Genomic DNA, 15,769 nt, shown 5'->3' with positions numbered 1-15,769 from the left:
TGATGATGAAACAAGGGAAATAAGAAAAAAGGGCATGAAAAAGAAACCAAAAAAGACAGAAAAAGGTCGGTTCCTTGCGCCCGACGTAGTTCTAGGCTCGGGTCCGGGTACAGGCTCGTAACTAGGTTCGGTGTTTGCCTTCTACATTATGAAACTTTATGTGCAGATAAGTACCACCCTTTCGCCCTCTAATCCCTTATTTCTTCCGGCCGGTCCACCACTCTCCGCCGTCAAGCTGGCTATCGACAACCAACAACCCACCACCATCCACCAAATCAAACCCACCAACCGCCACATCATGGTCTCATTCCTCTGTTCCTCTTCACCATTAATTGCTGATTAATCTGCTGTTTTTTCAGGTAATGCAGGCCCCAACCGAAGAGGACAACAAGTGGCCGCTATGGCTGAAGCCAATGCTCCGTGAAGGCTTCTTCGGTCAATGCAAATTACACACGGACTCACCTAAATCTGAATGTAATATGTACTGTTTGGATTGTGTCAATGGGCCTTTGTGTTCTCTCTGCCTCGATGACCACCACAACCACCGCCACATTCAGGTTAATTAATCATTAAATATTTAAATCAATTTTGTTAAGTAATTAATTAATTCGATTATTAACTGTTGATTTTGTTAATTGATTTGCAGATACGGAGATCCTCGTATCACGACGTAATTAGGGTTTCTGAGATTCAGAAGCATTTAGACATCGGCTCGGTGCAGACTTATGTGATCAACAGTGCGAAAGTTGCGTTCTTGAACAAACGGCCGCAGCCGCGTCCGGGTAAAGGTGTGACCAACACGTGCGAGGTCTGTGACCGGAGCCTTCTAGACTCCTTCCGGTTCTGCTCACTTGGATGCAAGGTAAGCAAACCCACAAACCCACAAAATGGGTTCAAATTATAATAATAATAATAATAATGCTTAATTGTATCATTCTGTTGCAGGTTACTGGCTCGTCGGAGAATAAGGACTTGATGCCGGCAGTTTGGGATTCAGATGAGTCGTACGGGCGGCGGAGGATGAAGTACGGCAACGGAGTTCGTAGGTTGACTCAGTCAACGCCGGCGGCGGTAAGCTACAGGACAGCGAAGAGGAGGAAGGGGGTTCCGCATAGGGCACCAATGGGAGGATTAATAATGGAGTATTACTGAATAGCCCCCTGAAGATTTGGTTCATTGATGCAAAGGTCCTTTGGTTTATGTTTTGTTTGAACTCCCAGTTTATGTGTGGGAAATGTCATTATTGCCCTTTGGCTGGTCAGTTTGTACAAAGAAGCAGATGATAGGATAGGGTAAGTTAGTTTTGGAATGATGGGTGATTATAAGGAGTAGTTTTGGAAGTAGGAAAAAGTGTGGGGGTGAAAATTGTTATAATGATTAGTTGGATTGTGTTTATACAGTTTATGTTTCTATTGTTTTCTTATTTGTTTAAGTATCTGGTGATACTTGATAGTGTAGTGGATGGTGGTAATTTACTTTATAAAAAAGTAAAATTTTGGTCAAATTTTAGTAGATAATGAATGGGGGTAAGACCGTGAGAATGGTTGATTTTGAACTCAAAAATAACTTTGAGATTTTGAAACGGTTAGGTAGGTGGTTTGAAAAATTAACCATTTGAGTTAGAGATGTTCAAAACGGTTTGGGACTAGGAACCGGAACCGGTTCCTAACCGGTTCCTATATTCAAAACCTCATTTGAAACCGGTTCTAGGCTCAAACCGGTTAGGGAACCGAACCGGTTCTCCCACCCTCGGACCCCTAACCTATGGAACCGGTTCTTACCGGTTCCTAACCCGGTTCCTGCATTACAGTGTAAATTTTTTTTTTTTTTCGTTTTTCGTTTGCGATTGGATTCTAAACTACGATTTGTATTTGTATAGCATGAAAAATAAACAAAACAATTAACATAAAATTCATTTTATTTACTTTAAGAAGTTCTAAAAAAAAGGTTACATGTTTTAAAATCTTCAAAAACAAACTAACAAAACATTAAACTTATAAATATAAAGTTGTGACATATTATTTCTAGAAAAGCCTTCTTGTTCGTCGTAATTATTGAGCGGCGACTTCCTCCTCGGAATTACTTGTAGAAATGTCTTCTTGTTCGTCGTGCACTCGAACATCAAGTGGTGTTTCATCTTCGAGAGTGGTTAAGTGTTGAATACGATCGATTGAGTCCAAGTGATCCTTTAAGCAAATGCACATCTCCACCGACTCCGAATTTAGTCTTGTTCTTCTCACCGATATTACCCTGCCACTAAGAGAAAAAGCGGATTCCGAAGCTACCGTAGAAGCTTGGACGGTTAATAAATCACGGGCCATGGTGGCAAGAATCGGAAACTCGGTTTCCTTTACCTTCCACCAAGCCAAAACATCAAAAGTGCCATATTCCTCTTCGGATAAACCGGTAGAGTAATCATTTGCACTATACCTTCCTAGTTCGCTTGAAGGGGTGTTACCCCTTTGTGTTTTAGCCGTTACGTTGCGAACGGTGTTCATAAGGCTAATCATGGGATCTCGTACTCTAGTAGCACTTGAACTTGATGAAGACCCCCCCGGCATAGGCATGTGTATGTTTGACCCATATTTATTTAAATAAAAGTCATACATAAATTTAAAATTCAATTTAAAATCATTTTTTGCCTCTGTTGAAAAGTTTGGGTCAACTTCATGCATATCTAAGGCTGAAAAAATTTCGTCTATCACACATTCAACCCCCGTAACATTTAACATTGGGTTTAAAGCGGCGGCGCAAGTAAAAACCGGTGGCAATTCAAGAAAGTATTTTTTTAATTTAAACTTCATTGGTAATATGATGTTTGAAAACATTGGACTTTTATTTTCAAATTCTTTAAGATTGTTAACGATTAAAAATAACTCCGAAAGAACCAAGGGACTTGTCGGATAATACGTTCCCGATAGTTTCGTAGTTGATGTTTTAAAAACTTCAAGAAAAGTCGATAAGTCATTGATAATTTCCCATTTCTCATTTGAAAAGGGGATTGCCAAATCATTCTCGGCAAGACTATAATGAAACATTTGTAAAGTTTCTCTTTGTTCCAAAACACTTTGAAACATTATGCAAGTGGAATTCCATCGATGAGGTACATCCCAATTAGCTCCCAAAGCTTTTCTTCCCTTATCTTTACAAAATTTTCTATAATCCATTTGTCTTTTTTTACTTTTCTTAAAAACTTCATGTATCATTAGTCTAAAATCGTTTATAACCGATGTAACCTCATCCGAAGCAAGTCCGTCTTGCAAGATTAAATTAATGATATGTGCAACACACCTTGAGTGAAAAAATACACCATTGCAAATCGGCGTATATTTTAATTTTAATTTATCAACCGCCGATGTATTATTCGACGCGTTATCAAATGCCATTGAAAATATTTTATTTTCTAGTTTATAAGTTTTTATAACATAATCTAAAATTTCAAACAAATTATCTCCCGTATGTGGATACTCAAAGAGTTCGAAAGCAATGGTGCGTTTCATCATTTCCCACGATGACGGGTCTACCCAATGAGCGGTGACACAAAGATAAGATTCGGGTAGACCATGTGGAGCCGACCAAACATCACTAGTTAAGTTTATTCCCGTATTTATATTTTCAAAATATGCAATTAGTACCTCTTTGGCCTTCTTCCACAATTTTAAACAATAACGTTTAAGAGTATGACGACTTACGTGAGTGTATTGTGGTTGAAGCGTATCTCGAATCATGGCGGTTAAGCGAGGGTTGTCGAAGTGGCTAAATGGCAAAGCTTCTTGAATCACAAACTTCGCCATACGATCTTGAACTCGATCAATTTGGTATGTAAATATTCCGCCTTCACTATCCATTTGCGTTTGTTGCGAATCGACGTTCTTTTTCAACGCCTTGCAATACGGTTTTTCGATGTGTTTCTTCAAATTTGAATTCGAAAGTGGGTTTAAATAAACCCCACAAAACTTGCACCGAGCCTTCAATGAATGGTCACTCAATTCAACCAAATCCCAATTGCATCAAATCTCTTGATTACGATTATGAGGTACAATACGAACGAAACTTGGTTCGGCGTTGGAACCTTGACCAACCGATGATTGTGAGGCAGCCATAACAACAAATATGAATATAGAAGAAGAGAAAACAAGAGATTAGGGAACTCAAAATGTTGTAATAGCGTTTTTTTGTATTTTTTTGCGTTCGGGTTTGCGTTTTGAGTGTTGTGATGAACCCATGACACCAAATACCTATTTATACTAGTAGTGGGGTGCTTGGGTGAGCCAAAAAAACGGCTATTTTTGACCCCAACGGTCAAAAAACGGCCAAAAAAACGATTTCCAACGGCTATACTCGATCCAACGGCTAGAACCGGTTAGGAACCGGTTCCTAACCGGTTCCGGTTCCTACCCGCCCCCACTCAGAAATGCAAGAACCGGTCACGGATTATCGGGTTGAATCAGATAGGGTCCGGTTCCTACAAAAAACGGGTAGGAACCGGTTTGGTTCCGGTTCGGTTCCAGGAACCGGTTTGAATGATCATCCCTAATTTGAGTTCATGTAGTTTTAGGTTGAAAGCACAATGAGTTTCTGAAGAAAAATTTGAACCGGTTGATTCTTTGTGGTTTCAAAAATTCATCATTTAAGTCCCTATCGTTACTTATCAGTGTTAGTCTCAGGGGTAGATTCGATATTTTACTTCTATATATATACATTGATCACCTTGAGTCCCCTTCCCCTTTTAACAAAAATAAATGAACTAGATTAACTTTTTTAATAAAAATAAACAAACCTAACCATTTTTTTTAACAAATTGAACTGCTTTTTAACAAAAATAAACGGGTCAAACTAATTTTTTTAACAAACTGAACGAAGCGAATCACTTTTTTTAACAAGTAGTTCATTTCGTTTAACAAAAATAAATGAATCGAACTACTTCTTTAACAAAAATAAACGAACTGAACTTATTTTTTAACAAAAACAAACGAATCAAACTACTTTTCTAACAAAAATAAATAAACCAAACTTATTTTTTTAACAAAAATAAACAAACCAAACTTATCTGTTAACAAAAATAAACAAATCGAGCTACTTATTTTACTAAACTAACGAACCGAAGCACTTTTTTTAACAAGCAGTTTAGTTCATTTCGCTTAACAAAAATAAACGAATCCAACTACATTTTAACAAAACTAACAAAAAAAACTAATCAAACTTATTTTTTAACAAAAATAAACAAATCGAACAACTTTTTATAACAAAAATAAAATACCGAAATACCTTTTTTCAAAATAAACAAAACAAACTACTTTTTTTTTACTAAACTAAACAAATTGAACAATTCGCTTTAACAAAAACAGAAGTATCAAACTACTTTAAATAAAATGAACCAAACTTATTTTTAACCAAAAAAAAAAAGAATCAAACTACTTTTTTTAACTAAAATAAATGAACCAAACTTTTTTAAAACAAAAATAAGCTAACTGAACTTATTTTGTAACAAAAATATCGGCGTAGCTTGCGCTAAGGTGGAGTTCGATTCGATTACTTATTTTAGAAGTGGTTACGTTCGTTTAGTTTAGTAAAAAGTAGCTCGGTTCGTTTATTTTTGTTAAAAAATGTAGTTCGGTTCATTTATTTTTGTTAAAAAAAGTGGCTCGCTTCGTTTAATTTTATTAAAAAGTAGTTCGGTTAGTATACTTTTGTTAAAAACAATAGTTCGGTTGTAATTTTTAGTTAAAAAAAGTTTGGTTCGTTTATTTTTGTTTAAAAAAAATTAATTCGGTTCGTTTATTTTTGTTAAAAAAATTAGTTCGGTTCATTTATTTTTGTTAAAAGAAAAAGTTCGGTTTTTTTATTTTTATTTTTGTTAAAAAAAGTTTGTTTTATTTATTTTTAGTTGATTATAATTTGGTTGGTTGTTTATGGCTTGATTGGTTATAGTTTGCTGGTTAATTCTTTAATTTGGAGAAAATTTTTATAAAGGGATTAAAACTAAGCAGTCACTTAACCACAAGGACTCATACAGATCATAAAAATGGTAAACTAGTAATTTCACAATTTCAGTTAGTGATAGGGGCTCAAGTTGTTCGTTTATGAAACTATAGGAGCTCAACCAGTTCAAATTTTTTTTCAATGACTCAATATGCCTCTGCCCTAAAACCATATAGACGCAAACAGTGATTTTCTCTTCTTCTAATTACTGTTTTGGGTGTGGTTCATTTTTTGTTTTTAACGATTTTCTATTTTATACTTTATTAAATCTTTGGGTTGAAAAAAAAAATTGCCTCAAATAAAGAATTTTATTTGAATTTAACTCTTTTTTGTTAATTAGTTAATTGATTATTATATATTTTGACTTAAATTATTGTATTTATTAAAACCTTAAAAAAATTTTGAATTTGAAAAAGTAATATATATATTTGGATTGGTTTTCTCCGTTTCATTTACATGTAAAATTGAGAAATTGAATAGAATGTTAGTTTTTACGAAACATAAAACTAAATTATTGATTTTTATTGGGCTCAATTATTTAGATTTGGGTTTTTCAATTTTATCCACACCTTATATGACAATGACACTTTTAACTTTTATTTTCATTGTCAAAGTCAATCTCATTTGAACAACAGAATAACTGGTTTAATTTCAAGTAGAGTGTAACGAATTATTTTAAAAGTGCACAATGAAAGTTAAGGTAAACCAAATTTCTTTTATATAAGATTTTTTTTAAGTGTAAGTTATAATTGATATTAGTTAAATTATTATTAGTTGATGGATAATAGTTTGATTATTAAAATCCAATTTAATTTATAAATATTATTTTTTATCTTAAAAGTATGTTATAATCTACAACTATACTTCACTTTTCGTAATGTAATTACTTTAGTTTAAAACTATAAAGTAGTTATAATTATTCTAGTTATTTGTTGTTGTGTCTAGATTGTTTCGCAACTTACGTCAACCTGGTATTATGTATAAATTTTATTAGTTGTAACTAAACTTATTTAACATGTTACATGATTGTTGTGAATACACAATGTATGATGATGGTTAGAAAAGATATGGAGAAATATTGTGTAACATGTGAAGGTTTTAAAAATATAATAGTGCTACAAAAGGTATATATGCGTGCTTTATATATATGACTGAAAAAAAACACGTTTTGTTTTATAATGCTGGCAATCGTGTTCGTGTGGACTGGCCCTAGTAATTATCGACAACCTTGGGCTGTTTAAAACGTGAATTCTTATTCCTAGGGATATAATAAATTGCTGCCCTCTTTTGGTTCTCCCTTTTGTCGCTTTCACATTCAAGTAACAGGAGAAGCGTGTCAATGTTACTCACTTTCATTTTTATCATTTTGTGGTGTAAAAAATATATAATACAATTAAAAGAGAGTGCAAAGATTGTGAGTAGACTTTGGCGTAATAATTGTTTTTGGGTCACTTCGTAAAACATTAATCAAGTTTTTATTTTTTATTTCGTTTGTTTTTTTTGAAAGGTATTTTATTTTTTATTTCGTTTGTTATCATAAGTTCCTAATTATGTTTGATTTTTTTAAACATTTCCCTGCAAAAAAAAGAAAAGAAGAAGAAATGATACTCTATCGATAGAATTGACACTCTTTATCCGTCTGTAAGTGAATAACGATAAACTTTATGTTGATTTAATCGATATTGATATTCTGACAACCAAGTCATAAAAAAAAGCTGAAATGTTTTTAAGTGATTGATGAGATATCATTTTGTTTTCTTTGTTGTTGATTATATTAGATTTGATTTTGAATCTATTTATATGTTGATGAAAGATTAGAATTTTTCTTGGGCTGTTTAGTTTTATTAGAACAAATAATTCTTAAAAAGTTATTACATACACGAGTCATATGTGTTTATACTACTCATTGTATATCACTCGTATATGCATATACGATTTGATTGACTGCACAATACCGTCAATATGGTTGTCTCTTTATATCATTCGCATATGCTAAGACTTATCGGCTTAGCAAGACTTATACGAGTAATATAAAGAGACGCGAATTGGTACAATTCGTATATGAATTTGGGGTTGGTGTGAGAGTCATACTTGAAAAATGTTTTACTTTTCCAGTTTTCCCCAAAAGATTTTTTTTAAAAGGAAGCCGTATAAGGACCAAGAAAGTATCCAACGTCATCATCTCGGGCGGGTCAATATGGGCAGCTCAACAAGACAACAACATCTAGGAGTAACAACAACCATCCCATGAATCCATGATCCAACTTCAACTCGAATATACTAGTTTGTTTTGCCTGATATGCAACACGTGCAATCAACTTTATTATGTATTTATTTAATTTAATTATATACTTTAACCACATATTTTAAAACTATAGAAAAAAGGAAGTGTTTTTTTACCCTTTACTCATCATAGTAATCATGTTCTTTAAAGTTATATATAGATATTACTTCTTACAAATACAAAGTTTCATAATTTATGATAATTAATTAAATTTTAACTCCTACACTTGTAGCAAAGACCACCACCCGTACACCCCTGCTCTTCTAAAACAAAAATCCTTGTGTGAAGTCACCATATTATGCCACTTGTAAGAAAATGCCGCAAATTGTAGGATTAGAATCATGATAAAAATAGAAGAGAAATAAGAGTGAAGTAAGAGTTATTGCAAGCATTACAATTCCATTGAAACCGGTAACTATATATGTAGTTGAAAAGTTATCTATTATTCCATCTATTGGCATCGCAAATGGTTTAACTTTATATCTAAACCTAAATGATATTTAGATGACAAATAAAAAGTTTTGGGCGTGTCGTAGAAAACCCCACGAGAAAAAAACTTGTCCATTTGAACCTTTAGAGGGATTGAACAACGTGTCGCAGTGTAAAATCGAATCATGCTTTAGAAGAGTGACTTAGTGTATAACTTTTTTTTTTTTCTACAATGCATCACTACTCAATATTAAAAGAAAAGGCAATAGGGGCACACTATCGCTTTAACTACCATCAATGAGTATAAAAGAAAAAGTGAAATAACTCATGGCTTAACTGTGTACCATTTTAACCATAAACAACCCTGAATAAAATCGTTTATTAAAAGTCACATTTTGACATATATGCCCCATCAGAGAAGAAAACTATTGGCAATCTCCATAAAGCTTATCCAACGACTTTCTTTATGAACATGCATAGTGATTACATTATGTTATAAGAATTACAAATTAATTAACATACACCACATTGACCTCTATATGGTTACACCCTCTATAAATTACACAGAAACGTCATAGGACATGAACTACTTTGTTCCACAACGCTAAAATGAGAAAACCTACCAACATAATACTCTTTTCTCAAAATAATAACATAATATAAATACAACAAAGCGTGTTCGCCACCGCATTGGTTAGTTGGTGCATTGCTGTTGAGTGAAGGACCTTCAAGGCTTCAACTAAATAACTAGTGTGAATTGCATTGTTCCACAACACTAAAAATCTAAAATCTACCCACACAATACTCGCCTCAAAACAACAACATATCATTAACACGTTCAATTAATCTAATTATATTATTATGCTTGGCTCTGACAGTCAATTACACGGTCGATCCATCGACCATGGGCGACTACTTTACCTACTTTAAGCCCTAGTGTCTGTGAACATTATGCTTTATCTTGTCCAATGTCCACTTGTTCTAGAGTATCCAAAGTTACTAGATCCATCAAGTCCATTTCAAATTTAACCATTAAGAGGGTGTAGGCTTTTTATATGTCGGTTAAATGATGTATTCTTACCATTTTTGCAAAAATCATCTCTTGCAAGAGATATGTTTTTAATCTCTAGAATCTTCTCTTTGGTTTTATTTTTTCTTCAAATTCAAATTCATTTTATGTTCTAATATATTTTGTTGGAAATTTTTGTTAAATGAATGGATATTTTATTTAGTGAAATATTAATGAAACTCTTAATGTGGTGAATTAAAAATAAACTTTTGGGTAGAGTTTTATTTATGTCACTTAATGAGATTTATTAGAGTTTATGTCTTAAATTAAATAAGAGCTTTCACTCATCCATGTTTCTTGTATAAATTTGCCTAAGGTGAAGAAGAGAAGTTTTGGAACAAAAATGATGATCATCTAAAACAAACCTTAGTATGAGGAGAATTCTCTAAACTTCATGTTCATATTATCAAGTTCTATCATACTAAAGAATCCGGTGTAGCCTCGGGCGCGTAGCCTTCCCTAGCTGTACATACTGCTCCGGCTGTTGTACCCTAGGAGACAGACGCGTTGTCTAAATAAAGGCGCGAAATTTGTTTTAAGGGACTCGGGTTGAACATGAATCCTCAGGCACAACCGTCAATATTTCGTTTGTTTTTATGATAGTCAAGGTGTTTAGTCGAAGACCAAATGTGATGAAGAAACAAGATAATGATACTTAATGAAGACCCGTTAAAGAATCCGCTAAAAACATCGGAGCATATTAATTTTGAATATGGAGAGAAAAATTATATTTTATATTCAATTTATTCGTTTTGTAAATGGTATTGTACTACTTTATTTCTCATTACTAATGAGAGTATCGTCAGTGTTTATGTTATTATTTTATTTTTTTAAATAAAAAGTGACCTATGTCTTATATATTTTAGTTTAGTTAAACTTTGTTTAGGTGTTTGATATAATCCCAAGAAAGACCATGCTTGCTTATCATACTTGGAGAAGAAGTCATTTAGTACGGCACTAATACATTTATTCAATATTAAGAAATTTGGAATTTCTTGAAACGAAATTCGAGACAATGTCAAGTCAGTTTTCAACTCGGCAATTTACGTGGTGAGCAAGCATTGGCGGATCCAGCATACAAACGGGTGGTTCCCCGGAACCACCCGAGTTTCGAAATAATAGTGTACGGATATATAGAAGACGCGTAGGAACCACCTTATAAATTAAGAGGGAACCACCTAAAAAAAATTCCTGGATCCGCCACTGTGAGCAAGCGTCAACGAACAAAATGAAACTAAAAGCAAAATTTTGGTGACAAAATTGAAACAAAATTATGTATAATAATTAAAACAACACGAATGAAAAAGCATATTCACTACTTTACTTATTAACCTTGCATTGCTATACACAAATAAAATAAAAGAAATTAAATATTTGATTATATATATATGGAAAAGTTAATGTATAAATTAAATTAACATGCTAACTGTGAGAATCAAGTAGTGTAGTTATGTAATTACACTACTTGATTCTCACAGTTAGGACGTTAATTTAATTTGTATTTTATGCAAACCCTATATGTATATTCAGATTACCAGCTTGAAATTGGTTTTATTGTTATGTTTTGGCTATTTGGTGTCGTCTTAAGTGTACTTAGGCTGCCAAGATGGTGTAGTATATTTACTCGTATTTCTTTATTTGCTATTTATAATAGAGTTAATTTCAGTTTATGACTTGGTGGTTTGATGAAAATCTCGGTTTAAGTCCCAAAAATGTCTACTACTATGTGTGGTTTGTATTCCTTGCAATTTTTGGTCATGTCACAAAAGATTAATGGTAGTTGGTAAGAGTGTTGGTCTTAGGGACTCAAATGAGAAAAATGAAAACCACATAAACTACTAGGCAAAAAAGGGTTTAGAGACTGAAATCGAGTTCGTCAAATTACATTTTTTTTTTTGTAAATTAGTGACTCGATAAAGAAACAAATGATATGATTTCAATGATTAGACTTGGGAAGCCTATTGATGTCACAAAAGTTGACCCTAAAATGTGGTTAATGAGACGTATGAAAGCCGAACACCCTATTTAATAAAAGCACCCGATTTCTATGATAAAAGTATTTTGATTCCAATTTCTTGATTAGTTAGTCTAGTCTTTACTTTTTAGTATATGATTATTAATAAAATATATTCATTAAATATAATTAGGATGTCATGTTTTCAAAACAAAGATAGTGATGATTAAGACATTTAATGAAAAGAAGTTGAAACTTCCCAAAGTCATAATCAAACAACCAAACATGTAAAAACCAATATTGTTACAATATATATGAAAAGTATGATTTCGCACATGTTTTCATGAAAGTTAATTAGTTATGCTTAAATTTAATTAGATTAAATTGTTATATAGGTAAGTTTATTAGTTTTTTTTAACAGCTATTTTTTTTATTATATCACATTGTCCAGGTTTGGACCGAAATGCAGTGAGAAGGCTTATTATATATTATCAACATAAATTGAAAAGTGTATGTAAGCACGATAAGAAACTCGTTAAAATCATTTCACCCAAGTAAAACTTTGCAATAACTATCTTTTGTTTGAAGAAAATAAATGGCTCAATTATTGCACATAAAGGTATTTGAGAAAAAAATTATGAAGTCAATGGTCAAGCATGCAAATTCTTTGTATATTCAACGAAGAAGGCAATGCTGACTTCTTTTGGTTTGTTAGTTTTAGACGATAAGATATATTACCCCTCCATAATTCGGACTTTTATGAGAAAGTAGGATATGGAGTAATTTACCGACGACTTCACTACACAACTATACTATCCATTTTTCTTATCCACAACTTCATTATGAGTTGATAATATATTATCTAGTTAACTTCTTTTAAAATGAATGTCACAACTTTATGAAAGTCGATAACAAAATAACATGTTCAGTGGCGAAGCTTAGACGAAAACGCAAGAGGCTTGAAATTTTGAACGAAAATGATTAAATTCATACTACGTATAAAAAATTTCAAACGAAAACCGGTACTGAGTAGTGAGAAAAAGGTTTTTATTTTCTATTTTTTTTTGTGATCGGGGAGGGGTAGATCCAGGGCTTAAAGGAAGCTTCACCCATACTTTCGTGTAATCCTTTCTAATAGATCCCACACAAATATTTCAAGGTTTCTATAGTTCTTTATGGCTTATGCTATACTCATAAAGATAAAACAGTTCTTCATGTATGACATCAACATGTGAATGGTTTGGGATAAAAAAAACCGGTTTTTTGGTATGTTTTTTAAATTGGGTCGGGCCAAAAACAAGTTTCAGGTAACGAAATTATGAAATGGTGGGTTGGGACAGGTCCAAACCGGTTTGAGCCAAGATGGTGTTTTTTTGGGTGAGTTATAAACCGGGTTAGTAGGCCCAAACATGTTTTTTTACACCTCTACCTAATGTTGATGACATGATTTTCAGCTTATAAGAGTCACTTTATTAGAATTATGAGTCATTTTAAGAGCCAGTTTGATCGTTTTGGTCTCCATGGGATCACTTCACCTTCACCTAAGATGGTGCATCGAACCAAATTCTAGTTATTCAATAATGTTAGAGAATCATTCGTTGTGGAGTCGCGAAAATCTCAAATTCTGAATTTTCAGTCTCGAACCTCCTTTGGTTCATTTGTTTTCTTCCTCCTATTGGCCAATTTCTATTTCATGGATCTCTTTTGCTTCTCACTACCTTATGAACAAAACATACTTCATGAGGGAGGCCCGAGCCTGAGGGGGAGTTCACGCGGTCGGTGAGGGGTCCAAAAATTATGATTATGAGCTAGTTTAAATGTGTCTGGGCCTATGTTGAAACTGAATTAGGCTTCCAATTTCATACATCAAGGCTTAGAGGTGAAAAAAAAAAAAAAAAAAACCGGAACCGGACCCGAAAAATACCCGGAACCGGTTTTTTTATACCCGGGTTTTTAACGAACCCGTACCCGACCCTACCCGTAGGGTACGGATAGGGTATGCATTTCAGTACCAAAACCCGTACCCGGAACCGGACCTGATTTATACCCGGTAACACCCGAAAACCGGAACCGGTTCCATACCTGGAACTAGGTTTTTCCAATATCCGAAACCGGGTTTTTTAAATACCCGATCTATGCCCGAAATTACCCGAAAAATACCTAAAAAATACCCGAAAATACCCCTAAAAATTATAACCTTTAAAAAAAATCCAATCTATATTCGAAAAAAACCCAAAAATAGGGTTTTTCAATGCCCGAAAATAGGGCATTCAAATACCTGGTTTTAGAATACCCGGTTCGATACCCGAACCGAACTCGATGCATAGGGTATGGTTTTTTGAGAGAATACCCAACCCGGGTATTGGCAATACCCGATTTTTCAATACTCGGTCATACCAGAACCCGGGTATTTGAAAAACCCGATTTATGCACCTCTATCTAGGCTTCTTTTATACCCTTTGGCCCAACCATATATCATAAGTATTATGGGTATTAGAAGGCCCAAAACCCAATTTTTGAATTTCTGAAGCATGGTCCTTTAAAGTTTAAACAAGTTAAATGCTAATAAATCAGGGGAAGATATATTGTGCTAAATAGAAAATTACTTGTGATAAGTGAACAACATTTCATACTATTATCTTGATTAATTGAACCATTTTCTAAAAAATCCTGAATCCGGTCTACCATCTTCTTCGCAAATCCAACATTTGATTGTAGTGTTCTCCATTTTCAATATTAATCTTCTTACCCGATTAACTGAAATCGATTCAAAACTCGTTTAATTAACGAAAACGATTTAAGTTTGTTGTTAATAAATAGCCATGCTCAAAATTATTCTTTTAAAGTTAAAACTATGAATTTTTTTTTTATGACTAGTAACTTGTTTATGCCCATCTATTTGTACCCTTGAGATAAATAGGTTACATGAGGTAATTAAGTGCGTTCACGTTAAGATTTAGTTTTTCATAATTAAGTGGGTTGCATATGAGTTGCGTGATATCAAGTCGATAGTTTGAACTTGACATGAACTTCAATCTCTAAACAACGCTTCATCATTTTATTTAAGTTCTAAGAATGTTTCATTTGCAATTTTGGAAAGAATTGATTTTATTGCGATTTCTGTGAATTTTGAACATAAAATCTGATATAGATTTCCTATAATTATAATTATAATCACCTAGAGTAGATACATTTTCGTGTGGTTTAGGATCAATTAGTTTTTTGTAACATCATATGAGAGTATCTAAACCCTAATGTCTATGACATTTGATACATCATTATTCGTTTTCTTTAATGCTTGTTTAATTTATAACTATTTACAATTGAACTTCATTTTAGATACCGTTATGCGTTTTGACACTATATATTGAGGAAGAGACTAATGATTATCGTGCCTGTAATTGCAACCCAAATCAGGCAGGTTTAATTCGAATAATTTTAAATTCTTTTCGTTGAACACTTGAACACCCTTGACACTCACACGAGCGAGGTCAGTGGGGTGGCAACAGATCGACGAAGACAACGGTGTTAGGGGGCGAGCAAATAGTTAAATTAACCGACTTAACTAAACCAAAATGAAAATAAAAATTATTAACTAATAAATCGGATCCAAAAATTACAAATTAAATTATAACTTTAATCTTGTATATGAAGCATAAATACGAAACTTATATATATATATTCTTTCATACTATTAATATATATTTTGATAGTGATTATGTTTCTATCTTTAGACCTAGATTTTCAAACTTATGTTGGAGGTTTCATAAAACTTTAGACCTCATAAAACAAAATAATACTCCGTATACTTTTAATATTGAAACTTTAAGTCACTTTTCCCAAAAGTTCGGGGAATGAATAATCCAATTAACCAACACATGAAGAAACCAAACCATTGACTTACTGCCACGTAGGACAAAACACGACATCCCTCCCCCACACCACAACTCATTCCTAATGTTTCATTGGTCCACGTCATCATCAATGACACTACCGAACAAACCGAACGCGCGTGTAGATAAGCCTTTTCATGCACGAATCCAAGTTCAAA

General features: G+C 33.2%; 1 protein-coding gene across 1 annotated transcript; it reads left to right on the top strand.

The window, feature by feature from the left end:
* The first annotated feature begins 397 nt into the window (after positions 1 to 397).
* On the top strand, positions 398 to 1,278 carry LOC143598725 (protein RGF1 INDUCIBLE TRANSCRIPTION FACTOR 1-like). Its single transcript, XM_077076871.1, has 3 exons — positions 398 to 557; positions 647 to 862; positions 946 to 1,278. Exons 1-3 carry the CDS (start codon positions 414 to 416, stop codon positions 1,150 to 1,152), a joined length of 567 nt encoding a protein of 188 aa, XP_076932986.1. The 5' UTR covers positions 398 to 413; the 3' UTR covers positions 1,153 to 1,278.
* Positions 1,279 to 15,769: the final 14,491 nt, after the last annotated feature.

Source organism: Bidens hawaiensis, unplaced genomic scaffold (genome assembly GCF_021521415.1).
Source record: "Bidens hawaiensis isolate Kalapana, Puna unplaced genomic scaffold, B.hawaiensis_p1.1 tig00050764_1, whole genome shotgun sequence".
Taxonomy (NCBI): Eukaryota; Viridiplantae; Streptophyta; class Magnoliopsida; order Asterales; family Asteraceae; genus Bidens; species Bidens hawaiensis.
The sequence above is the reverse complement of the archived record's forward strand: the minus strand, read 5'-3'. Positions and strand labels throughout refer to the sequence as shown.

What these genes read in the sequence shown, in the direction of transcription:
- LOC143598725 (XM_077076871.1), top strand. Translation starts at nt 414, where the DNA reads ATGCTCCGTGAAGGCTTCTTCGGTCAATGCAAATTACACACGGACTCA. An exon ending in ACAACCACCGCCACATTCAG is followed by an intron (nt 558 to 646) that starts GTTAATTAATCA and finishes ATTGATTTGCAG; the next exon opens with ATACGGAGATCCTCGTATCA. An exon ending in TCTGCTCACTTGGATGCAAG is followed by an intron (nt 863 to 945) that starts GTAAGCAAACCC and finishes ATTCTGTTGCAG; the next exon opens with GTTACTGGCTCGTCGGAGAA.